This window comes from Mus caroli, unplaced genomic scaffold, assembly GCF_978045245.1.
Source record: "Mus caroli unplaced genomic scaffold, Mus_caroli_1 scaffold_17, whole genome shotgun sequence".
In the NCBI taxonomy this organism is placed as follows: Eukaryota; Metazoa; Chordata; class Mammalia; order Rodentia; family Muridae; genus Mus; species Mus caroli.
In genome coordinates, this window is record NW_028227272.1 from 3593943 (window position 1) to 3619419 (window position 25477).

The 25477-nt window shown below is 44.2% G+C and overlaps 1 protein-coding gene across 23 annotated transcripts in view; it reads left to right on the forward strand.

Moving 5' to 3' along the window:
* The window catches only part of Rbfox1 (RNA binding fox-1 homolog 1), a 2110633-nt gene that overhangs the window by 1732395 nt on the left and 352761 nt on the right, over positions 1-25477 (forward strand). For 3 of the 23 annotated variants that reach the window (XM_085832321.1, XM_029470791.2, XM_085832323.1), the window contains exon 1: positions 1186-1363. The exons of 15 other annotated variants lie outside the window; for them this stretch is intronic. In XM_085832321.1, coding sequence (XP_085688447.1) covers positions 1265-1363 — 99 coding nt within the window. In that variant the 5' untranslated portion in view covers positions 1186-1264. Of the gene's footprint in view, positions 1-1184; positions 1364-25477 lie in introns of those variants that run through there. 5 more of the 23 variants (XM_085832322.1, XM_029470787.2, XM_029470794.2 and 2 more) reach the window with 5 other exon arrangements.

Below are 25477 nucleotides of genomic sequence, written 5' to 3' on the forward strand. Positions count from 1 at the left end.
TAGCAGGTTCTAGCCTGGAAGGAGGCCCCTCGAATTCACCTCGAGTTGGCATTTTAGTGTAACAGCTGCGGTGGATTCTCCGGTTTAGCCTCGAGGCTTGGGGCTGCCCCGGAGGGGCTGATTCCAGGGGGAAAGCTGCGTCCGGAACACCGCGGGGGGGCCTAGGAACCTCTTTATTGCTCCCTCCCCCCTCAGCACCCCAAACCTTGGAGTGTCCATCACCCCCAAGCTTCTTACAAAAGGGGAATTCCTTTTCATGTGTTTATTTGCCAACGAGTCAGGCAAACAAACCGCCGACTGAAAATCTCCCCGACTCCTCAGGGTCCCAGCTGAGCAGTCTTGTTAATGGTCCAGCTCCTTTGATTGCTGGAGATGTGGGACGCTCACATGCTCGCTCTCCCTCCCCTCGAAAGATGTTAGCAGACAAAATTTAAATTTTAGCGAGTCCCTTTTTTTAAAAAGAAAGAAACGCACAACCCTGCCCCTGGACCTCCTTGGCAAATGAGAAGACTCCCAGCATCAGCACCAAGCAAGTGAGCGACAGAGAAGCTGTAAGTCAAAATCAATTTCTCTCTCTCTCTCTCTCTCTCTCTCTCTGTCTCTCTCTCTCTCTCTCTCTCTCTCTCTCTCTCTCTCTCTCTCTCCCTCTCTCTCTCTCCATCCCCGTCTCCCCCTCTCCTCTCCTCCCCCTCCCCATTTCCCCTCTCCCCTTCCTTTCTCTCCTTCCCCCCTTCTTTCTCCTCCTCCCTCTCCCTACTCCATCTCTCCCAGTTTCCTCTCTAGCATCTCTATCAGAGCATCTTAACCCTCTGTCTTTCATAGAAGGCGACTTTGACCATTCTTGTCACCTTTGGGGGTAGTGGGGTGGGGTGAGGGGCACCTTCCACTTTAAGAGCGCTCCAATAATAGGCCCAATAAGCCGAGGGAACCAACACACTACTTCCCTGCCTCTCCAAGAGTCTTTAGTTGAAGGCTGATGAAAGCTGGGTACTAGCAAACCCGAGGGCGAGGAGAGCCAGGGAGGAGGGACTCTCTTGGGGTGCCGTGGAGGGGAGGGAGAAAGAGAGAGACGAAAGAGGAAGAGAGAGAGCAAGAGGGACATCCACTGCTGTGTGAGTTAGATAATCGACAAAAATTAAAAAGGGGAGGGGGGGAAAGCTGTAGCGACCAGGCAAGAGGGTTTAAAAAAAAAAAAAAAAGCAACGTGATTGTAGATTGTATGTGAGCGTCTCCGCTCTCGCTCTGCGGTCACCCGGGAATCGCGATGCAGCATCCTCTGACGGGGGCCACCTGCGTGGCACTCCCCAACGTGGGCATGTGTCCCCAGCTCTCCTGTGCCTTGACTTTTATGTACTTACAGCAGGTAAGACGCGCGGCTCTTTCTCGGTGGTAGCAGCTTCGTCTCAGCTTACCCAGACTGGGTACTGCTTCAGTGGACTGAGCGTTTAGGGGGGCCTGGGTTGGTGGGCTCAAGAATTGGGAAGAGATGGGTTTGGGTGGGAGCCTCTGGTTTTCCGACAAGCCAAGATGCTATTATAATTCACCTGTCTGAATACTTTGTGAATGCTGATTTCCAACCTAAGGGACCGGGAATTTGAAAAGGAAAAAATGTTTTCTTCTTGTGAGCATCTTTTCTCATGTCAGAAGTCCCAGAGGGGAAGGGAGGGGAGATCCCTATGATGCTGAGAGAGTTTGGGGGCTCTGCGAAGACATCTAGATGCTTATACTTTTAATTCAGCTGTTTTAGTGATTGAAACAAAGTGAAAGAGAGAGAGAGAGAGAGAGAGAGAGAGAGAGAGAGAGAGAGAGAGAGAGAGAGTTTGTCTGTGCTTATCTATCCATCTATTCAGTCCATAAGAATCAGAACATTGGGATTTCTGGAGCTTGATACCCCCTGTTTAAAAAAAAAAAAAGAAACTCCCCACCATTGGGTGAACACGGTCAGAGGTTGTCTTGACTGGCCATGGTTTTGTTTGCCTTTCTCGTTGTTTCTGCACCCCAAACCTGTCCCCTCCCTGGCAGTGGTCTCACTAGGCATGTCTGTTGGCTACATTCCCAATCAGTGCACATCTGCGACTGCTCTGGGCTTCACTGGGTCTCCTTGCCTCTTACTAGAAAGGCATCTGCCTAACTCACTACCCCTGGGCTTTGGAAACAGTCTAGCACTGCCCTTCGGGGAGGCAGGCCAGCTGTGTCATGGGGCGGGGTCTGTGCCTGTGAGGTGACAAGATTAGCTGGGTTTTGTCTGCTGCTGAGAATCTACGACCTGACTCCCAAGGGCCTCTGTCCTGTCCTGTGAAGTTCTCACTGGGGTAATCCATTTGCCTGCCTTTCTATGAATTCACTTCAAGGGTATGCTTGGTTAACGTGTATGTGTTAACCAAACTCCTTTGCAAAAATTGAGAGGGCCCCTTTTCCTCCAAAGTGTCCAACTCCAATCTGTGCTACAGGAATATATGTCTTCATAAAATGCTGGGGTTCTAGTTTGAATATTTGGGTAATTTGTTATCAGTTTGGTTGTCTCCAGAAAAATAAAATAATGTTTCTTCCACACATTTACTGAGGCTAGTCTGTCTCTCTCTCCCTCCCTCTCTCTCTCTCTCTCCCTCTCCCTCTCTCTCTCACTTTCTCTATTTTTTGAGAACAGTCTTTTAAATAGCATCGTGCCAATAAATTGGTTTATTCTTGTAAGTATTTGTTTTATTTTGTTTCCTGTTGAGTAAATCATACCAGGAACCCTTCTCTTAGGAATGTATTGATAATATATGATTCTCATAGGAATGTATTGATAATGTATGATTCACCAGCCTCTGCCATTTCTTTGCCTCAGCTGTGAATGTGTGTCAAGTGCCTGTGTGTTTCCATCAGTTACCCACCACAAGAGCATCCCAGTAAGCATTGCTTCAGTTGCTAAACCTCGATCGGACTGAATCAAATTATTAGAATAACCAGAGCTTTTTTATCCTATATTTATGCCTTTCATCTTTGTGAGTCAATGGCAATGGTGTTATCTAACACGTAGAATGCTATGGGTACTCTCGATGCCTCCTGCGTTTCCGGTACGTATGTGTTTTAATTAATTTGTATTTGCGCCTTCGTCATTAAACTGGTTTGTTCATTTAAGGAGAACTTAGGGAGGAAGACAGTGACTTTGAGCAAGATGCCACTCTGGTTGTGAAAAGGATGGGTGTAACATCTAGGTCCAAGGTTCCCACTACAGAATTCACCTGCTATGGAAAGGCAGCCTCACTCAGAAAGCATTGACAGCCGTAACAAATATTTAAAGGTAGCTAAATCAACAGCACGGCTCCCCAGAAAGGTAGATGGAGATGGGCTTTGAAGTGAGCTCACGGGTGTGTTCTCTCCTCGGTTCTTTGTGAAAGTGGTTGTAACAAAACAGCAGGTCACCGGGTCAGAACAAGTATAAATGACAGAGGTATGTCTCTTACGGAAGTATAAGACAGACATTTATTTTTGATTGTCCTGCTTATAATCAAGGTTTTTAGCCACTGTCTCTCTCACTATCAGAGACTGGTGCCTTGGGGTCATCTCTGCTGGCCTTTTGATGCCTTGATTCAATGTCAGGGTCTTGTGTTACTGTTTTCAGTTAGCAGTTCAGACAGTTGGCTGATTTAGAGAGAATTCAGTCCCTTTAATCCACATGGGGCACATACCAGTACACACTGCATATCATCTGTCAGTGTGGGATCACTCTACCCTTTTCTGCTATTAGTCTATAGCTAGTATTACATATCCACATTTGATGAACAGAGAGCTCGATGGTATTTTCAAAGCATGTGGATCAAATAGACAAGTCAGGCTTCACTTATGATTAGCAATACCTTCATTGGAAGCATTTAATTTTGTGTGTAGAAAATGGCATACATCACAAATCTCTGTCATCCTAATCACCAGTTATATAAGAAAATAATTAAAATCTTCCTTTCTTATTTGCAAACATTTCTCGTCATGTTTTTGACACCATACACGGTCTCGTGTGTTAGGGACAACTGGTGTTCACTGAAGCACCTTATCTTGGAATGAGTTTGGTGCAGGGACTAATTCCTATTCAGAACACAAGGAAATGACTCTATGGTTTGGTTATATGCTTGTTTTGGCCTTGGTATTAACATCTTTTCCTCCGTCCTAAACCCTCTCAGATTTGCCCTTAACACAACTACTAACAACAAGAATCAACTAGGATGCCTCAGTCTCGGCACAGAAACTGAGCGCTCAAGTGAAAAGCAGTGCAAACTCTTTGCTACAAATATATTATTTATTCAGACCAGTGAGGTGGCATCTTTGGTATTTGCATCATTTGATTTATTCTGTGTCATTTATTTACATTTTTTAGTAACTCCCCTTTAAATAGATATTTTCCTGAAGTTTACGATTTCTTCTTTTTCTTCCTTTTCTCTTGTCTGTCTCCTCTTCTTCCTCTCCCTCCTCCCCCTCTCCCTCCTCCTCCCCCTTTCCTAACATCCAAGCTATTAATAATAGTTGGGAACTGTGAGGTGGGATAAAGCAGGGTAGCCCTTTTGGCATCTAGATAATCCAGCTGATGAGGACATCATTTCCATGTATGCATATAGACACACACATGCATGCTTAAGCACTGGCAGCATGATGCATGGGTTTATGGCTGTAGTCCACTTCTAATAGAAAGGGTGAAGGGCTGAAGAAGTGGCTGAAAGCACGTGCTTCAGCTTCATGTCTCCATGCACCACGGTGGCCCTTTTCTTTGGCTGCATTGATGGTGACATCTTCCCACAACTGGTCTTCCAGCTTATATATACTCCCAGTGCAGAACCTTTCCAGAGTTCCTGCCTGGGTACACATTTACACATTCTTGCTTTGAAAGAAAATTCTGAAATCTGGTTCCACATTTGGAGCTTATTATCAGTGAGATCAGAGGTGAATATATTTTGTTTGCTTAATAGAAAACAGTGCGTGCTCACACACGACATCCACTCCTGCACACGACATACACAGACGTACTATAAAATCTCCTAAGTTGTGGGGAACAAACACCAGATGCCCATTTCTTGGGATGGAATGCTGAGACCGCAGGCAGGACAGACAGACACTACGGTTTGTTTTCTGATGCACACTTCAAGCTCCAGGCCTCCAGAACTGTGTTTCACAGAGTTACGACTTCCTAAGGAAAACCAGTAGCATAAGAACCTCCTGCTACCTGTTCCCAACCCACCCTCAGTATCTTCGGGTCTGTTCCATGAAGCCTTCTAATCTGTCAAAGACTGTTCACTCCCAACCTTTTAATCAGCCCAAATTTAACAACGAGTCAAATACTTAAAATCCACATTAAAGAGGGGAGGAGAAGGGGGCTCTGAAGTGGCCCACACCACTGTCAATACCCAACGATGGGTCATTTTTCCCAACCTAATGGTGATGCATGAGCTTTGTTTTAAGTAGTGAAGTGGTTTGTACAAAGGGTAATTCCTGGTAAATGAAGCCATTGCTCATGGTGGACACCTTCAGATCGAAAGCAATTGAACTGAAACCCGCACATCAGCCCTTTCTGTCTTTAATTAGAAAGTGCTGCTCAGTGTGGAAACTCACTGGGGTAGAAGGGCTCTCTCTCAGATGTTGGATGGCAGTGGAGTTGTGGGGGGCCGGCCTCTACGCATCAGATGAGGTTATAAATTTGGGACACATTAGGTAAGGCATAACCATTATGACTGCGTAGGAAAGTTCAATTCTCATTGCAGCGAGTCCCCTTGCGTCTCTCCATCCGATGATTTACGGAGGGGGCAAATGACACTTTATCACATTTTTTTCTTCTTGGCTTAATCCCATACTGATTTATTAGATAGTGCTGTGGATTGGGGGTCGTCAATAGTGTCAATAATGCAGAAGAGAATTAGGATAGATTATCTTCATGTCTGAATTGTTTAAAGGGATCTAAGTGGCTAGAATGAGCATATCTGCAGGCTTGCCTAGCTGTTTGCCATGAGATGTCTGCCTGCCTCTGTCTTCAGATATTGTCTGCTATAAATTGTTTGATTAACGAACCCTGCTGGTTTTTTTTTCTGGCCTTTTCTAAGGAAAGAAAGAAAGTACTGTCACCATTCTGAACAGGGTGAGGCCCAGTGTCCACTGTACTGGGGTGCTTCTTTGCCTCACCTCCATGGAGAGAAAGGTGTCATGAAATTGGTTAGCTGCAGGGTTACCTAGATTTCCACTTCCTTAAAGCCACTTAAAGCAGCCATCATTTGTGGAAAACATAACGCGTCTGTCTGTCCATAGACAGGAGTCTTCCGTGCCATCCCTCTCTGTCTGCCATTTCGTGGTAGGTTGTGTGTCAGAACATGCAAGCCAGCAGCTCTGCCTGAGCTGGGAATGGAGAAAGCCTGGATCATTAGTGCTCACACACCATCTGTTTTCCTTACAGCTGCCCTTTGAGTGATTGTCCGGTAGCTGATGTGCTGAGGGTAGACAATTGTTTTTTAGGGGTTTCTGATTCATTTCGCCAAGCTCCCTACCCCAAGAGAAAACATAATGCTTGTTTATTCATACTGGCTGGTAAAAAGCAGTGTAGTTTATCAGGCAAATCATGGTCTTCTGGAAGAGAAAGACTTTGTGGCGTAGTAAACAAAATCAGGTTGGCACATCTGTGCCTAAGGGGGCTGGTGATGGGCATGGGGTATCATCCTGAGAAAGAGGCAGAGCTGGCAGACACGGACATAATTGTCCCATCTGCAGAGACTTCTTTAATGGACACGGAGAGGTGTCCCAGTGTGCTGCTTAATTCAATTAAGACAAACATAGAAAGTTCCGTTCATCAATAAAGTTGCCTGTTTCCAGTGCTGCTGGAGAGAGTCCTGCAGGGCTGAGCTCTGGTCTGTGGCTGTCACCCTGATGTCACTTGACTTTCCTGGCTCTATGGGGTCAGCTCTTAAGCATAATAGCTTAGAAGGGCCTTGGCTCTTTTACCATGCTGAATGCAAGTAAGTTGGGGAAATGGGCAGTGGTCACACGGTCTGTTCTTACAGCTGGAAACTATTAGGAAATGGTTTACCCAGGAATCTCAAATTCAGTGCCCAAGCCCTTAATAAGGATAAGAAAGCGACGATAGAGGAAATGTGCAGACTCCTGGCATGGCTTGGGAAGTTGTCGCTGTTCTTCCTAGGATATTGCAGCCATGATTGTTTGCTATTGGTTGAGAAAGAGCAAAAGACGATTTCAGTCTCCTGGAACCTCTGCTTTAGATTCCTCTACTGCAGATCCACATTTCTTGTATTTAACAAGTGTTTGACAGTGTCCAGAGCATCATCTTAGCTTTGCAGTGAGATAGTTGGGGTCTTTCAGTCTTTTCCTGGATTTCACCCACAATGCCTCAGGGCTGATGTACATTGAGTATAGCTGTTCAGAACAGAGAGGAATAGATAAGTATGTGGGTTAGAATCTTAGATCAAGGAAAGAGAGTAGTCACCACCCTCAACTTGAGTGTAATGTTCAGCGGAAGTATAGTCATTTGTTTCTATGAAAATTGTTTCCAAATGTTGTTGCTATTTTAGAATGTTACATAGTGTCCATGCTGTTGTGGAGCTGAGGCTCCAGTAAAAGAATGCATGTGGATAGAGATGAACCCAGAAAATAGCTTCAGATTAGGGAGCATGGGGTAGGAGAGGAGAAGGAGGCTCAGGAGGCTCTGGAGACCTGATTGTTCTTCTGACCTGAGGGGAAAAGCTAGAAATTCAGCCTAGGGGTAAAGAAGGAGCAAGAACCCCATGGGGGAGGTGACAGTGTAAGTGGTCACATGTTGGCCTTGCACGTGTGAAGACCTGTGCTCAGTACCCAGCCCTGCTGGAGGGAGGGACCGAGCAGGTTTGTTGGCACATGTCTAAAAACTACAGCACTCTGAAGGCAGAGATAAGAGGATCCTTTGGTCTTTCTAGTCAACTAAGTTAGTTTTCCAGGACAGTTCCAAGCCAAGGAAAGACCCCCAACTCCAAAGAAAATATAGGCAGTGTCAGAGGAGTGAAACAGGTTGTCTTCTGACCTTCATGTGCACATATGTATATGTACCAGCAAGCACACATCACACACACACACACACACACACACACACACACAGAATTATTCTCAGCTTCAACAGACACTGTGGTAATCTCACACTTAGACACACAGAGACATCAAGCAGTGGAAATGGGTCTAATACGGAGTGGTCATTCTCTAAGAGCAAAGTATGGGACTGTCTTGTCTCACATCATTTATAATGAGGTGCACGGTGGAAAGGTAACCTATGGAAAGAAAGCCATTCCAGAATTGTGACCTGGTACCTGTGAGGTATGGACCCAAGTCAGGGACAGTAAGGAAGGGGAGAGCTATGATCAAACCGCTAAGGAGTCATATTCAACAAGAGGTGCCAAGGCTCCTGTTGACAACTATGTAATCATGTCAAGGGACATATATGATGTGAACAAGACAAACATGGCCCATTCTTTCTCCACCTTCCTCATTTTTACCAGCCTAATAATTACAGCAGATGACATATCTTTACTAATTTTGAAATAAACCTACATTTAAGCAGGCAAGTACCGTTGCCCAATTACAGTGGTGATATGGTTTCCAGTATACATGAAAATCAACAGTCACTCACTCCCATACTTGCCCATTGATTCTAGGTTTATAGAGTTCACATGGTATGTGTGTGTGTCTCAGTTATTGTGAATTTGAGGTGAAACCTCAGGCCTAGTACATGTTAGGCAAATGCTTTGCCAGTAACCTTCAGGCCTCCTTTTACATTTTATTCTGAAACAAGGTCTTAGAAAGTTGCCCAGGCTGGCCTTTAACTTTGGTTCCTCCTACTTCAATCACCCTCATTGCTGAAATGTCAAGCCTTGGCTACCACTACCCTCTGCTCATTCTGTGCCTATTGAACCCCCACGGGGTGACAGATGCCCTCAGGAAGCAAACCCTAGAGCTTCTGTCTCTGGGAGAGTCTTAGCATCCTTAACCATCATTATAATACTGCATTTAGACACACATCAGCTTGGTCCATAGAGTGTTTTATGTCATGTCTGGGTTAGAATTACATATCCCTCCCTCCCTCCCTCCCTCCCTCCCTCCCTCCCTCCCTCCCTCCCTCCCTCCCTCCCTCCCTTCCTTCCTTCCTTCCTTCCTTCCTTCCTTCCTTCCTTCCTTCTTCTGGTCCAATATGCAGAGAGAAAGCACATATAATTAACTTACATCTCTCTCTATGTCACCTCTCCATCCCTCTGCCCAGACAGCAGCAGACAGCAAAGGAAAGACATCCTGTACTTAATGATTAGAGTGTACAGAGGGCTCTGAGACAATGGACTGAGTCAGAAGGCTACTGCTGTGGTCCTTAATGCTCACCAAGGCCTTAGTGGCTGGACAGTTGCACCTCGTTTTGATCTTTTTCTCTGCGTTGTTTCAGTACACACAGAATAGGAAGCAGAGCGCGAATGAGGTAGATTCAGAAGGCCAGTGTGTGTTTTCAGAGACTTAATGACTATTTTTCTTTCTCTTCTGTGGCTATGGAACAAAGTACAGGCAATTTTAGGATTTAAGGGCCCAGATTTCCCTGGGCTCGGGAGTAGACTACAAGGAGACTTTGGGATTAATGAGTCCTTTCTTTTCCTTGGAGGCAGACATGTGCCTGGCACTCACCTGGAGAACAGGATTCTTATTGGAAATAGCAGCAAGCATCTGTGGGGTTCCTTCCAGGAGAACTGCTTCCTGAGCCTGGGTTAGGTAGTGCTCAGCTCTTTGGAGAGGATATGGACTGAAATATGATGCCCCTCTCCTGGAATACTTCAGGAACAATGAGGAGCAATTACGGAATCTTAGTCAGGGAGAGAGTATCTCCAAATGACATGCAAACACTGATGTTTCCTTAGAAGCCTGGGTGTTCAACCCTCCAAAAACAGTCTACAAAAAGCAGGTGTCTCTTGTCCTTGTGTAGAACGGGCTCTGAGGCTAAATCCCAACTCTGTTATTCATGAGCTGATCTGACTGAATTGAGCAAGTCACTTAACTTGATTTGGACCTTAATTGCTTCTTCGGAAAAAATCGAGACTAGAATGCCATTGTATATTGTTCTTGGTGAGGTGAAGTGGGATACCACTCAGGGCTCGAGATGCAGCAAAGAGCCCGTAGATACCGAAGATATGAAAAAAAAAACAGATCCTAACTTAGATCTTAGATAGAGAATTGTTTTAAGGTAACAGAGGGCCGGCTCCTGGAAGCTTCCCACTTCTATTTGTATTCTCCTGAATGGGAATATCTATGTACCTATGGTCTGTTGAGGTTACAGGTACCAGCAATCGAGGGCCACTCTGCGTCTCTCATCCATCCTGTCTGCTTAGTTCTCTGCTTTCCTTCCTCTTTCGGGTCTTTCCTGGTGCTGGCGGTGGTTGTGATATGGCTACATAGCTCAATTAATGCTCTCTGACGGGAAAAGGGAAAGTAGAAATCACCCCGCTCCTGTCAGCAGCAAAGTTATTTACTCTCAAAAGCTGACGGAATCACACTGCAGGAGCTTCATTTATTTCTATTCAGAATGTCGTGGTGCCCCGTGCTGGAGACTCGGAACGTGCTGATGCGGATTCCAATAGACTTCAACGCAGTGAGTGGCTGCTCAAACGCGGACCATCAGGAGGAGCCCTGGCGGGGATGGGTCCCTGGATCACTGACTTAGATACCAGAGTAAGCGCCCTAGCTAGGGAGAGCTAAAGGAGACGAGTTCATTCTCGGTGCTTCGAGAAGCAGAAGAGCCCCTGCTGTCTGATTGTTTGTCCCTTTTATTCTGGGAACATAAGAGCAAGGTGTAAGGGACTCAATTTGGGTCACTCCTGGAGTTTCTGGAAACACAAAGGCATCTCCTACAATCAGCTCTGCGCTGGCTTCGCCATCCATCGCCTCTGCTTACATGGGCTGACAGGCTCACTCATCCAGATAACCTGCAGAAAGCTATGCATTTGTTTTTCCTTTTTCTCTTTCTTCTCTCTCTTTTCCCCCCAACTTCAACACTTTCCTCTCCAAGGAGTCAGAGGGGGAGCTGTTGAAGCAGGAAGAGAAAGGAGTCTTTGCTTGTTGGTGCAATTTCAGTTCTTTCCACTAGGGGTCTCTGTGTCAAACTCAGGATTCCCCCACACTTTGTTTTTATGATCCTTATAGCCTCCCCCGCCTCACTCCCCCAACCCCTTTTTTTCTCTTTTGAATCAGTTTTAGGAAAGGAAGCCCTTTCTGTAAACAGGAAGAGATACTGTAGTCCACTGAGGGGACCAGACAGTTTTGCCATCCTCAGCACCATGATGACAAGGGCATAATTAAAATAGTGACATAATCAATAACGTTTATGGAGTCCTGGGTGGCAAGCACATGACTCAGCATATTTACATGGATTATCTCTTTTAATCTTACACACAGGCCTCCAGGGAGTTGGTATATTTACTTCTTCTTCCTAGATTTGTTTATCATTTTCTTTGCCAGGCAGGGTCTTGCTTTGAAATACAGCCTGGCATCCAACTCAACAATCCTCCTGCCTCAGCTTTTTTAGTGCTGGGATTATTGTTGTGTAGCAGCAAGTCCAGCTTAGGCTTCACCTGTCTTTCTACTTTTCTTCCCTCCTTCTTTTCTTCTGTTCTTTGTTTCTTCCTTCCTGTCTGCCTGCCTTTTCTCCTCTCTTTCTTTCATTCTTTTGTTCTTTAACATTCAGCACAAAAAACTTAGGTGGTTGATGTTTAAAGTCACAGAGTGTTCCTCCTCCAGACCCCAGACCTAGACCTCACTCTGCAGTGAGCTGCCTGTCCTGCCTCATCCAGCCATGGAAGCTTCTGGTGTAACTTGACTTAAGAGGCTTGTGCCAGCCTGTTTGTCTGAACAGCTCTTCTGACCACAGTGCCCCTTGACTTTGCTTTAAAAGAAAAGACTTGTTAGAAATGAGGTTGTTCTGAGCATCCTTCCTCCCCGAAGCAGATTCTGGTTTCACATTAGTTAGCTATGTGAAGGTCTGCCTCCTTAGACTAGTATCAAGCTCACTATGTCACACAATCTGACCTTAAACTCATGGCAGTCCTCCTGCCTCAGCCTTGTGAGTGCTGGGATTATAGGCCTGAGCCATGTGATTTCATCTTAACTCATTAGGTTTATTGGTTTGTATTTTAGGACACTTAGTAACCTTGGATTTACAGAGGTTTCAAAGGGAAAGTGTGAGGCTTCTAGGTCACACCCACAGACAGTGAGAGAGTGTGCTTCTGCAAAGCCAATTCCAGCCCCCCAAACCTCTCTTTGAACCAAAGCTCTTCAGCTAGCGGGGAATACAGTTCCTGCCTGGCTCCATCTGTATTAATGATTTATAAGCCACACCGCTGCTTTTGTTCACAAGCAGGGCCTTGTCCTGTTCATAAAGGCATTTCAGGGAGTGGGGTCCTGGCTGGCCATGCTGTTAGCTTGCTGCTGTGAAGGCTGCTTCATAAATCAAAAGAGCCTGGTACTTTACTGCCTCAGAGCTCTGAGACGGTGTGTGGATGTGTGCGTATTCTGAGTCCTTGTGTGCGTGCACAAGCCTGTGCGAATCAGATCTACTGAGGGACGGACAGCGTTGCCTTTCCACAAAGAATGAATGAAGGAGGAGATGCAACTGGTCATAGGTGCTTCAGGGTAAGGGCTTGGCTTCCTGGCAGCTTCCTGGCCCCATTTGCCTCTCACTGGATGCTTAGGCTTTTCAGTGTTGCTCCTGAAAATGGACTGATGCTACTGTATTAGCATGGAGAGATGCAAACCCCATTAGAATCCCCTTCTGTCTGCATCATCAGAACCTGCCGAGGAGGCAGGAAGGGAGCTTGCTGAAGGCTAATGCCACTTACTCACTACAAGCCAGCACACAGCTTCCTGTGCTTTTAAAACAATGGCTTTGGGGATGTTTTTCAGACTTACTACAATTTCATTTACTCACCAGAATGGAGTTCTGCCTTGTTTTGAACAAGTGGGAGTGCTTTTTATGTGGGCCTGGAATGTTGCATCTAGGAAACTTCTCTGAAGTGAGCTGTAGAGCACCCTGATTTTTAAGCCTGGAGACTGTTTGTTTTGCTTTTAGTGACAAAAAGAAGTTTGGAGCTGTGAATTCTTTCATTACATGCTCTGAGAGCAGCATCATGGTCTCGTTTGTCCCTTGGTTTGTTTTCATTCTGCACTGCATGTTTTAATTCTATTTTGTGTGTCTGTGTTTTTCTCCCCACTGTAAAACGAAGAACACAAAACTGGGGTAGGACTGAGTAAGAACTTGAAGGGAAAAACAAGGGTATTTAGGAAATTCAAGCGCTACTTTAAGTGTTCTACCCAAGATGATGGCTTTGGGGTAGCTGAAATACTGAATTTCCAAGTGCTGTTACTAGAGGAAAAGAAAACAAGTATTTAAAGCTCTTAGGAAATAAGCATGTCAGCTGAGAAGGCTCCTCAGATAAGAATCAAATGGAGAAACTAACGCTGAAGCTCCACTCTGCCTCCCACTCGAAACAAGGGCTTGAATCTCTTTGATAAATATCAAAATTTGGGTGCTAACTGGTTCCTCATCAACATTTATGCCTATGAAAATATTAGTTTTTTTTTTAAACGACCTCATGTGCCAGTCAGTAGTCATGAAATTGAGACAGATTTCGTTGAGAAGGGCTGACGTTCACTACACTATCTTCCTGAAAAGCAGAGGGCAGGATGAATGTAGATTTACATAAGTAAAGAAAAGATTTTGCCATGTTTCCTCAGGACCGGAAATACGATACAGCATTTCAGACGGAGAAAGCAGGTGCCCTGAAAGGGACTCCGATGATCCTATTGTGCATGTCTGTCTGTGTTTGTCCTCTATTCTCTGAACCCGCCAGTGCCTCGTTGTCTTTAATTATGTCTACGAGGCACAAGACGGCAGTCAACATCTGCTCCTTTGTTTACTTGGCTAACATATAGCTTTGATGGCTTATTAAACAATCTATTTTTCAAACCCAAAACAGAGAAACCAGCCGAACCCATATTATGGCATTCTATAAAGACCCATTATGCAATTAGCACTTGGGATTTGTGCAAAGCTGGTGATTCACCCAGATAAACATCCCTCTGTTCCGACAGCTTTTGATGGCACCGTGGAAAATATCAATTAAAAAAAATCACATAAAAATCTGACCACATTTCCTCCTTCTTCATCATGCCTACCAAGATGATGATGTGCAGATGAGAGAAGCAGGTTCTTCACTCTTTTATATCATACGTGTGTGTGTGTGTGTGTGTGTGTGTGTGTGTTTGCCTGCGTGAGTAACTTTCTCAAATGCTGTCTTTTAATTCAAGCCAGCAATTACAACAGTGTACATGACAAAGGTGGGCAGCTATGGAAGCCAGGCTTCTAAGAGTTTCGAGGGTGCTACAGAAGTAAAGAAATGCTGATTTTTAACCCTCAGTGGCATATTCTTAGCACAGCATGATCTAGTAATAAAACCTATCCAGACAGGAATTGAAGAGCATATGAGGTCCATGACGACGAAATCATTTCAGAGGCAGCTAAATGGCTAGGTGCTTAGAGGTGCTTGCTGCTAAGACCAACCACCTGAGTTCAATCTCCAGGACCCATATGATAGAAGGAGAGGACCAACTCCTACAGCTATTCTTTGACCAGCACCCCCCCACCCCCACCCCCACACAGGTGAGAGTGATGTCACAAATCTTATAGAAATATCTATTTAGGTGCAATTATGAACTGTTGTAGAACTTGGTTTTCACAGTTGAGCAATAGAAAGAGTTATAGGATAGGAAGCATAGCATTGTCAGGAACATAACATGAAGTGGGTTGTACAGTATCCAGTATGATATCCAACTACAGGCAAAAGTCTATAGATGTCTACACTCTACTCTTATTGGTGGTAGTAAAGAAAGAACTGGTAGTAAAAAACTTTAGTGTCCATGATTCTATAGAATTGAGGGTCTTGGTGGTGATGGTGGAGACACAATACTGTTGGCTACACAGTAGAGGTGAAGTTCATGGACTAGCAGGTGAGAATGGAAATGAGCATGGTGGTGATGGTGAGGTGGAGTTGAAGACTGTGGTGGTCATAATCAAATAAACAGAGGTATACCATAAACATGGTAGTGGAAATGCAAGCCAGCACCCTCTTGGTGATCATAGATGGGACAGTAGATTGATGATGGGGACTGTGGTTGAGCCTCTTGTGGTAAGATTGAGATGGTGGCGATAGTGGCTATGATGTCATAGCAGGTGATCCTGGAGACTGAGGTGGTAATGGACATGTTGGTTTTAGGTTACATTGATATTCATGGCAGTAGTGGAATGATGTATTGGTAGGTGATGATGGAGACAGAAATAGGGGTTGAGGTACTCATGGTGAGCTCAAGATGGTAGTGATGGTGGCTATGGTGGAAGGGCAGGTGTTGCTGTAGGCAACAGTGATCAATAGGCAATGACAGTAATTCTTAGAATACAACACAGTAGAAGAGTTTCACCTATAAGCCCCAGGGCGCCATTTTCCCTTCAGTGCATCCTCTGTTTTCTCACCTGCAAAAATGGAGCTCAGTCATTCTGAGACTGAACCAATTACAGGAGCTAGGGTACTCATGTTCAGTCACTGTGAGACTGGACCAATTACAGGAGCTAGGGTACTCATGTTCAGTCATTCTGAGACTGAACCAATTACAGGAGCTAGGGTACTCATGTTCAGTCATTCTGAGACTGAACCAATTACAGGAGCTAGGGTACTCATGTTCAGTCACTGTGAGACTGGACCAATTACAGGAGCTTGGGTACTCATGTTCAGTCATTGTGAGACTGAACCAATTACAGGAGCTAGGGTACTCATGTTCAGTCATTGTGAGACTGAACCAGTTACAGGAACTAGGGTACTCATGTTCAGTCATTGTGAGACTGAACCAATTACAGGAGCTTGGGTACTCATGTTCAGTCATTGTGAGACTGAACCAATTACAGGAGCTAGGGTACTCATGTTCAGTCATTGTGAGACTGAACTGAACTCATATTTATAAAACAAGTACAAATGCTTGCTTCTCTCAACAAACATGTGAACACAAAAAGAGTTGGTTAAACGAAGTGCTGGCACATAATATAGCCTCAAAGGCAGAAAAGGTACCTCATAGCTTCTGTCAGCTTCTTCTTTTCTCATTTGACTTTTCAGAGCAGGCAGGAATGGCCACCTCTCCCCTCCCTCCACAAGACCCATCTCTATCTCCTCCTGTGTTGTGTGCAGAACAGGTGTGTGGTGTTCCAGAGTTATGGAGAAGTGCGACATGAAAATAAAGGCTCCGAGTCATCATAAAAATAACACCAAGGCTGCTCCACAAGGCAGGCAGATGAGCATACCGCTAGCCAGCATGGTAAAAAGCTATAGCAAATGTTGGGTCCCAGTGGGAGGGGACAGACATATGGGGACCCACTATATTCAAAGTGGACATCACTGCTGATTTTTAAGTGGTTAAGGCAGACTATTCCAGGATCAAGGTTTTGATTATTTTTCCTTCCTTCCTTCCTTCCTTCCTTCCTTCCTTCCTTCCTTCCTTCCTTCCCTCCTTCCTTCCCTCCTTCCTTCCCTCCTTCCTTCCCTCCTTCCTTCCTTCCTCCTTCCTTCCTGTATGTCTTTCTCTTTCTTTCTTTCTTTCTTTCTTTCTTTCTTTCTTTCTTTCTTTCTTTCTTTCTTTCTTCTTCCTTCCTTCCTTCCTTCCTTCCTTCCTTCCTTCCTTCCTTCCTTCCTTTCTTTCTTTCTTTCTTTCTTTCTTTCTTTCTTTCTTTCTCCATCCTAATTTTAAATCCTTTAGTTGCTTTTCAGCCCTTTGTTCTATTTTGGTCCTAAAAGGCACATTCATCTTTGAGGCCAGCCATGAAGTCTCAAGGGAGGTAAGATCTGTATGGTAATCGTGAAACAAATGTATATCCTGGACTCTGTGAATCCCCACCTTCGCCTCCAAGCAGTTAGTTGTGAGAGATGAAAGCAGACAAGGAGGCATATTGTGAAGTGCTGACTATTGAGCTCAGAGCTGTGATGGCTGGGTATGCTGGACTATTGGTGCCTATGCCAGGTGTGCACTTCCCAGCATCTGTGAAAGAGACAGGCAACCCTCCATGCTAGACATTATTTGAAGTTATATGGACAGAAGGGCACCTGTTTTCTGTCAATGTTTATATGCCTGGGCACAAATAGAGGGGAGATAGTGCCATCAGTATGACATAGTCCCAAAGCAGTGGCCCGTCTCCAGAAGGATATTTTGGAATTCTCATTTACTGCCCACAGAGTCTTTCTGGGAACTTAGAGGTTTGAGACTAAAGCTGGTATATTATGTGGGCACATGAATGAGGAACAAGCTCCTTAGTGGCACCCAGGAAAAGGAAGAGAGGACTGGGAGTCAGACAGGTGTGGTGTTGAAGACGAGATATGTCACTCATGTAGCCCTGAGTGGTTCTGGTACTCTTCTGTATAGAAGGCAGCCCTCTGAGTACTGCTGAAGCCGTGGTATTGTTAGAAAGATGGAAACAAAGTCTTCCAGTGACGAATTGTATCCTACATACATTGCATTCTATGGAAGTTTTGGAGTCTGGGGTGTGAGTGACATAGGTCTGGACTCCCAGTGTTCTAGGGGGAAACAGAACAATTGTGGTTGCTGGGAATCGAACTCAGGACCTCTTGAAGAACAATCAGTGCTCTTAACCACTGAGCCATCTCTCCAATCCTCTGAAACAGAACAATCGTGAGTTCAAAACCAGATTAATATATATCAAACTTTGCATTTACATTGAGTAAGGGCTAGAGAGATGGCACAGTAGGTAATGTGCTTGACATGTAGCTTTGAGGATCAGGCTGAGATCTCTACAGCACACTTTAAAAAGCCAGGCATGGTGGTACATGACTGTAATACTATATCCAGGAAGGTTGGAGACATGCAGATCCTTGGGGCTTACTGGTGAGCCAGCCTAGCCTTATCAGGAGAATATGGAGATCCTGAGAGAATCTATCTCCAAAACAAGGCAGCGGGTGACTAAGGAATGATACTCAGAATTGACCTCTGACCTTTCGACACTGCTCACATATTACATGTGTTCACATACAACTGTATACACATTAGTGATAGGCAGATAAAGAAAGAGGTATAGAAAAGATAGACTAGGTAGGATGAGTAGATGAGATAGATAGATAGATAGATAGATAGATAGATAGATAGATAGATAGATAAAATAGATAGATAGATAGATAGATAGATAGATAGATAGATAGAGATAGATAGATAGATAGATAGATAGATAGATAGATAGATAGATAGATAGAAAGATGATAGGATAGATAGGATAGATAGATAGATAGATAGATAGATAGATAGATAGATAGATAGATAGATGGATGGATGGATGGATGGATGGATGGATAGATAGATAGATAGAATAGATAGATAGATAGATAGATAGATAGATAGATAGATAGATAGATAGATAGATAGATAGATAGATAGATAGGATAGATAGATAGGATAGATAGGATAGATAGATAGATAGATAGATAGATAGATAGATAGATAGATAGAATAGATAGATAGATAGATAGATAGATAGATAGATAGAATGGATAGATAGATAGATAGATAGATAGATAGATAGATAGATAGATAGATAGATAGATAGATAGATAGGGTAGATAGGATAGATAGATAGATAGGATAGATAGATAGATAGATAGATAGATAGATAGATAGATAGATAGAGATAGATAGATAGATTTTATTTAAAGGCCCAGTTTGCTCTTTTGGTACAGTTTGGTTTGATTTGGGTTTTTGGTTTTCTCTGTGTAGCCCTGGCTGTCCTGGAACTCAGTCTGTACACCAGGATGCCCTCAGACTCAGAGCTCTACCTGCCTCTTCCTCCCAAGTGCTGAACATAAAGGTGTGCACCACCACGGCCCAACCCGACTCCCCTTTTTTGAATGTATGAGCTTGCAGTGTTTCCCAGGCATTTTTAGATTATTCTGAACTATGTTAGTTCTGGGGGCAGGAGCCCAATTCAAGTAAAAATGAGGATTTATTGACTCAGGAAAGAGCATAGTATGAGTAGTCACTTAAGTTCCTGATATTCTACTTGGGTTGTAAACACACCGGGTCATGCTAAGATTTGGGCTTTATATACAGAGCTTTGATACTTCAAAATGGACTGATACCCAGGAGCTGTTAAATACAGTGTTATATTCCTTAGTGAACACCCCACCTAAGAATAGGATCACTCTCGGTATGTAAGAGAATTAATTGAGTTTCAGAGAGGTTAAGTAACTTGTCTAGGGCAACACAGATGGGAAGTGTTAGGGTCAGACCTTGGTTCCACTCTCTAAGTTCATAGTCAATGCATATATAATATATTGCCGTCATGATAGAAAATTAGGTTTTTTAATGAGTAAATTAAAGATTTTAGGGAAGCTTACAAACACCCACACACCTACCTTCTTGAGATTTTGGAACCTTTGAGTGAGTTATATAACCTCTCTTTGCTCGGTGTCTCTATCAGATCTATAGCTCTAGTAACAGGATTTAGCTTATAGAGTTGTTATTAAGATTAAATGAGTTAATAAACAAGGAGGTTAGAAGGTGCCTGGCAAATAATAAATAGTGTCCATGGCTTGTTAGAAACGATCTAAAAATAGATTGTAATGTAAGAGCCATAGAGGAAATGAGGCCACAGGGTGGTTCTGCCTCTGATGTACCCAGTTTGTTCCAGAAGGACATTGCTAATCTGGGAAGTTGGAATCCCACCTGTCAGAGGCTCTTGCTTCCTACCAGCTGCCTAGCCTTGACACTGAGGAGACGATGTCCAGCCAGTCTTCAGTGGAGCCAGAGCCAGCCAACCCAGTCGAAAGTAGCTCTGGGCACTGGTCTCTCTGTCTTGTCTTGAGTCCATATTGCACGAGTTGTGAACACAGGCGTGTACCCACTTCTTATGTATCCCCCATGTGACTGGGCGAGTGTCCCAGGATGCCTGTCGTTCTCTGTGACTTGATGGCACTGTTTTCCAGGCTGAAGCTTCCATCAGAAGGAAGTCATACCTGGCTCCTCCCCAGGGTGCTTTTGTCTTTAGTTTTGCTTGCTATTGCTGTGATGTCTCCTGACAAAAGTGACTTAAGAGAAGAAGGGATTATTTGGATTATTCTAGTCCATTTCTTTGGGGGTAGTGAAGCCATCAGATCCTTGACATACTCAGTTACATCCACAACTGAGAGCAGATAGAAAGGGAAGGCACATTTGATCTTCTCTTTATAGAGTTCAGGAACCAAACCTAGAGAATGGAGCTGCCCCTTTTAGAATTTCCATATTTGTTAACACAATCAAGACTATTTATCAGATATACCCACAAGCCAACCTGATCTAGACAGCCCATCCTTGAGACTCCCCTCCAAGGCAATTTTAGATTGTATCAAGTTGACAACTGAAGCTATCACAGATTTCTTACCACTTTGAATTCCAACCCCGCCAAACTGTGGCTGGGCCTTCCTAGTAGAAGGTCTGGGTCCTCAGAGGCAAAGGACTGGCAAGCACAGCAGCCTAGTCTCACTCACATAAGGATGGCCATCTGGCTTGTTCATGTGAGCCTCAATTAGAGAGAGTGTCTCATTCTGTACACACCCAGTCTTTCTAAAAGCTATAATCTAAAATCTCCCATCAAATGAGAAGACTGCTCTAGAGTCCACAGGTGAATTTCAGAGGGGACAGACATCACACACATACAGTGAGTGACATGGAAATTTCCTGAGTATTGTGAAATTTTCTGGGATGAAGATAAAAATACTCAAGTGGCCTATGCATGACAAATAAAAACTGAGAATCATTGTTTCAGCCCCAGGGAAGAATTTACTATGGGGAAAAAAACATCAGTGACTCTCATGGAACCACAGCATCCCCTAGAGAGACCTTAAGCAGGGATAGCCAAGCTTTTGGCTCCTCTAAGCCATACTGAGAAAAAAAAAAAAAAAGAATTAATTTGTGACAAACTGCATGCCTTGAGTTCCAAGTATACTCACACATTCACTTCTTGTGACATTTGTTGCCATTTACAATGTCCATGTTTGAGAACCATGCGATTAAATTGCAAAAAAGAAATATTAATTGCAGAAAACAAAATCTCACATCTTAAGTAGGGTCACAGTTTTTTGAGGGGCTGCATTCATAGCTATCATCAGCCACATGAGCCCACAAGCTGTAGGTTGGACAAGCAAGTGAGGATGCCTTTCTAGTGTGTCATTTTTGTGATGGCTCTCCTCTTTCAGGATGATGCTTTCTTATTGTTCTCTAAGTATTGGCTTCTCGCTCAGGTGCACTGGACTGCCTCCTGTTGGCAGCTGATTTTCAGCCTCAGAAGAGTCAGCAAAATGGTAAATGTCAATTTGTCTGCAAACGTGGACGTACTCCTTTCATCTTTGCTATGGCGCTCTGTTAACATGTAATTATCATGAGAGTTGTTGAGGTTGAATAAGAAGCTGAGGGCTGAGAATGCACAGGCCGTTCATGTTCACTTTGGCCTAGGTCCATGTTCTCTTACAGCAGGTTAATAGGTACCATATGCCAAGAATGACTTTTAGGGTTGTTGACAGTGAGGTGCTGTCTATCTGTTTTGGTTCAGAGCCCAGCTCTGATACAGGCTGGTCCTATGAGCTGTCATATCCCCAGTCTTTATCAGGAATGTGTTTAATATGGCAGACTCTATTTCAATGGGATGGGGAAGATGAACTGGGAGAATGATGGGCAGGAACGAGGACGGAGTCTCACAAAAAGCATTGAGTGCATGATAGTGACTGTGTGGCTCAGGAGCCTGAAGAGCTGAAGGATGAGACAGGAAAAGAAAAGAAGAAAGTTAGCACCAGTAATGTCCTTAACTCTTCACTGACAGGTGGCAGGAAGTGAACAGAACTGGATAGATGGGTTGATAGGTGAGCAGATGGATGGATGGGTGGGTAGTACATAGATAGGTAGATGTGTGTGTGTGTGTGTGTGTGTGTGTGTAGATGCGCAGCTGAGAAAGGAGAGGAGTGGGTAGGAGATGAGATGATTGGTGAATGAATAGGTGTATAGGTGTGGGGTTGGAGGGGGAGAGAAAGAGAGAGAAAGAGAAAGAGGGGGGGGTGAATGACTATGTAGAAGGATTGGTGAATGGATGGGTAGAAGAGAGATGGACAGATAGACAGATAGATTGCTGAACTGAGGGAAGAATTATGTGTTGGGTTTTAGACCTGTTTGGAAAGTCTGTATTTAATAAGGTCAAGCAGTTTTTCTGTCTTATAATACTTCTCAAATACGTTTGAATGCTAACAGTCATTTAGAATCTGAGAGAGAGAGAGAAAGGAAGAAGGAAGGAAACAGAAAAGGGGAGGGAAGGAGGGAGGGAAGGAGGGAGGAAGGGAGAGAGAGAGAGAGAGAGAGAGAGAGAGAGAGAGAGAGAGAGAGAGAGAGAGAGAGAGAGAGAATAAATGGTAAATTCCCAAACTTAGTTGCTTGATCATTGATCGTTTTGACAGAGAACATCCAACGGGTCTCTGCCATGCAGGGTGTTATTTTGAAGATTCCAGACCGACTCCAAGTTTCCGAGCAGAAAGTGGAGCCCAGGTGCTTCAGCATAGTGGTCAGCTGTATAAGGATGGGACAGAGCAGCTTCACTCCCAGAGCTAGAGAGTATGGCTATTTGAATCCTTCGCTGTGGCCAGCCCCTACAGGCACCTGCAGTATAGAAGGCAGGGGATATGGACAGGGCACCAGGGATTGTGCTGGGAGCAGCTGATTATTCAGTCTGTATGGAAGAGTCCTCAGGGAATATTTGTTTGCCTCAGGCAAGGTCAACTAATTCTCCAACCCAGCTGCCATTCATCCCCAGACAGGTCAGAGGTCAGTTCCTGAAGCATTGTTGATCTCAGCAGAGATGGTGGGAGGGGCTGATATTCTTAGATTTGCTCATTCAGCCAGTCAGTCTGGCTTTCAGAGGAGAATCAGGTCAAGAAGTGCTTAATGAACCAAGAGAAACTTATGTTATCTGCATGGCTAGGGGTTCAAACTTCTAACGATCATTAGCAGAGTCCTTGTGGATAGGACTACTGGAATGCTCTTTGTGTATCTTCCTAACCATTTTGGGAGATGGGGCAATACTACTAGGGAGAGTGACATGTTGTCTCAGATCCTTTGGTTTGCTCCTGTTTTAAAGGCATTATTTATTTCATGAAACTATCACGTAAACTTCTGTCATCATAATTTGTTTTTAAAGCTCTTTGCCATGTATAGAAGCTATACACATATCTTTTCTTAACGTGTGTATTTCAATTTTTCTTTGGGAGATCGAAGAAAGTAGCACATGAGTCTGAACTTGTAAGTGCACTTTATTAACCAATTAGCAGGAGGACTTTGGGATCATTTAGTGGGCCAAACCAGTTGCTGCTCATTCTGCTTTCATTATGACAACAACCATCAGGCAGGGGCAGTTCTCCAGACAAATACTTTAAAATTTCGTTCCTGTTTAAACCATAGCCTAAGGCTGGGGAGTTGTCTCAGTCAATAAAATGCTTGTTTCATAGGCATGGGGACCTGAATTTGAGTTCGTAGAACCCACATAAGAAACTGTGCATTATGGTACACATTTGTAATTCTAGAGTTGGCGAGAAGGGAGACATAGACAGGGGCAGGTGTATTTGTGGAACTCACAAGCTACCTAGCCTGGCCAACCTGATGAAGGTCTAGGCCACACTGAATGAGAAACACTGCCTTAAACAAAAGCCAAATGTACCAAAGGCTGAGCACTCAAGGATTTCCTCAGATGTCCATACATCTGTCATGGAGCACACACACAATTCACGTGTGCACATTTGTGGACACGTACAAGCACACACATACTACATCCTCCACCACTCTGTAAGTTAGAATTTCTATCATATTCTCATGTGATGGATGCTCCAAGGGACAGAGACTTTGAATGATATCGAGTATAGTGTGTCCCATGAGGTGATCTAGAATAATGAGGAATGCTAGGTAGTGAAGGAATAGACACCAAGGCACCAAGGATAGTTACCGTGGTGTGTCTTAAAAGTGCTTATTGATCTTACAGAGGACCTGGGTTCAGTTCCCAGCACCCACATCAGTCTATGCACAACCTTCTATATCTCCACTTCTAGGATGTCCAATTCCCTCTGACCTTCGTGGGTACCTGCATGCATGTGATGAAGATAACTTCCTGTAGGTACAAAAAGACAAATATGTACATAAAATAATAAAATAGCTAACACTCATAATGTACTTGGCATCAGTGATCCTTTCCTTGAATGAACTCACTCATGCATTTAAATGGAAAAGTATCCATCACAGGGGCTTAGGATGCGGCCTCCCTCCTTGGATGTAGCCGCCGTGGTCCTCCAGTGATGATTCTATTGTAATGGGGAGAGTTGCAACCAGAGAAAGTGCTGTTTGCTGGCCCAGTGTGTGTTGCCCATGGTCTGTGGAGGCTTTTCTATGAAGGGCTTCCTTCCATAGTATTCTATTTGAAGTTGCTATGATTCAGGTGTTGCATTATATAATATCCTGGAGCCCATCTCCTCCTTTCTTAGAATTGCCTCATCAATCTTTAGATCGTTGGAACTCAAGAATTTAACTATTACATAATAAGTCAAGGAATTTGATGTTGAGGTCTACGCAATATTCAGCTTTTCCAAGCAGCCTTTCTACCATCACTGGGCGGAACTAAAACAACGTCTGGTGGCGGTGAATCACATTTATCTCTTTTGGTTCCAGCTGCTCTCTGAGTGTGGTCTTTCTCGACGAGCTGGCAGATAGAAATAGCTGCTCCTTGATAATCGACAGGGCATATAGCCACAGGGAAAACCAAACCCTGGAAGAGAAAGCCGGAAAGGCCAAATGTAGCTTCCCTGAATGGAAATTCCAGCCATATGTTTCCTGCCCTAAGACAAATCAACTAAGATGTTTTGGGATCTCAGCTGAATAGATTATAAAGCTAGGAAACAGGGATACTATCTAGAATATCTGATTAAAAAAATAGGCAAACTTTCCACATTGTGACAGAATATTGCCATTTACAAGGTTTGTGCTAGAGAACTATGCCATCAAGTTGAAAAAGAAACCGTTTGGCTAAGAGTGTGAATCAGTTGATAATGTGATTACTCATCATGCACAAAGCCCCAGGTTCAATCCCTTGAACCAAGTATACTGTGGGTGATAATATGTGCCTATAATCCTATCACTTGGAAGGTAGAGGCAGAAAGATCAGGAGTTCAAAGCCACCCTCAGATACATGGTGATTTTGAGGTCAGCCTGTGTTCTGTGAGACCCTGTTTCAACAAAAAGAACAGAAAGCTTAGTGTTTTACAAATCTGCATGGTTTTGTGTTGAGCCAGATTCAATGCTCTCCTGAGTCACAGGATGGACAGGTCTGCTTGCACGCAGCTGCTTCCTGAGCGGCTGGCGC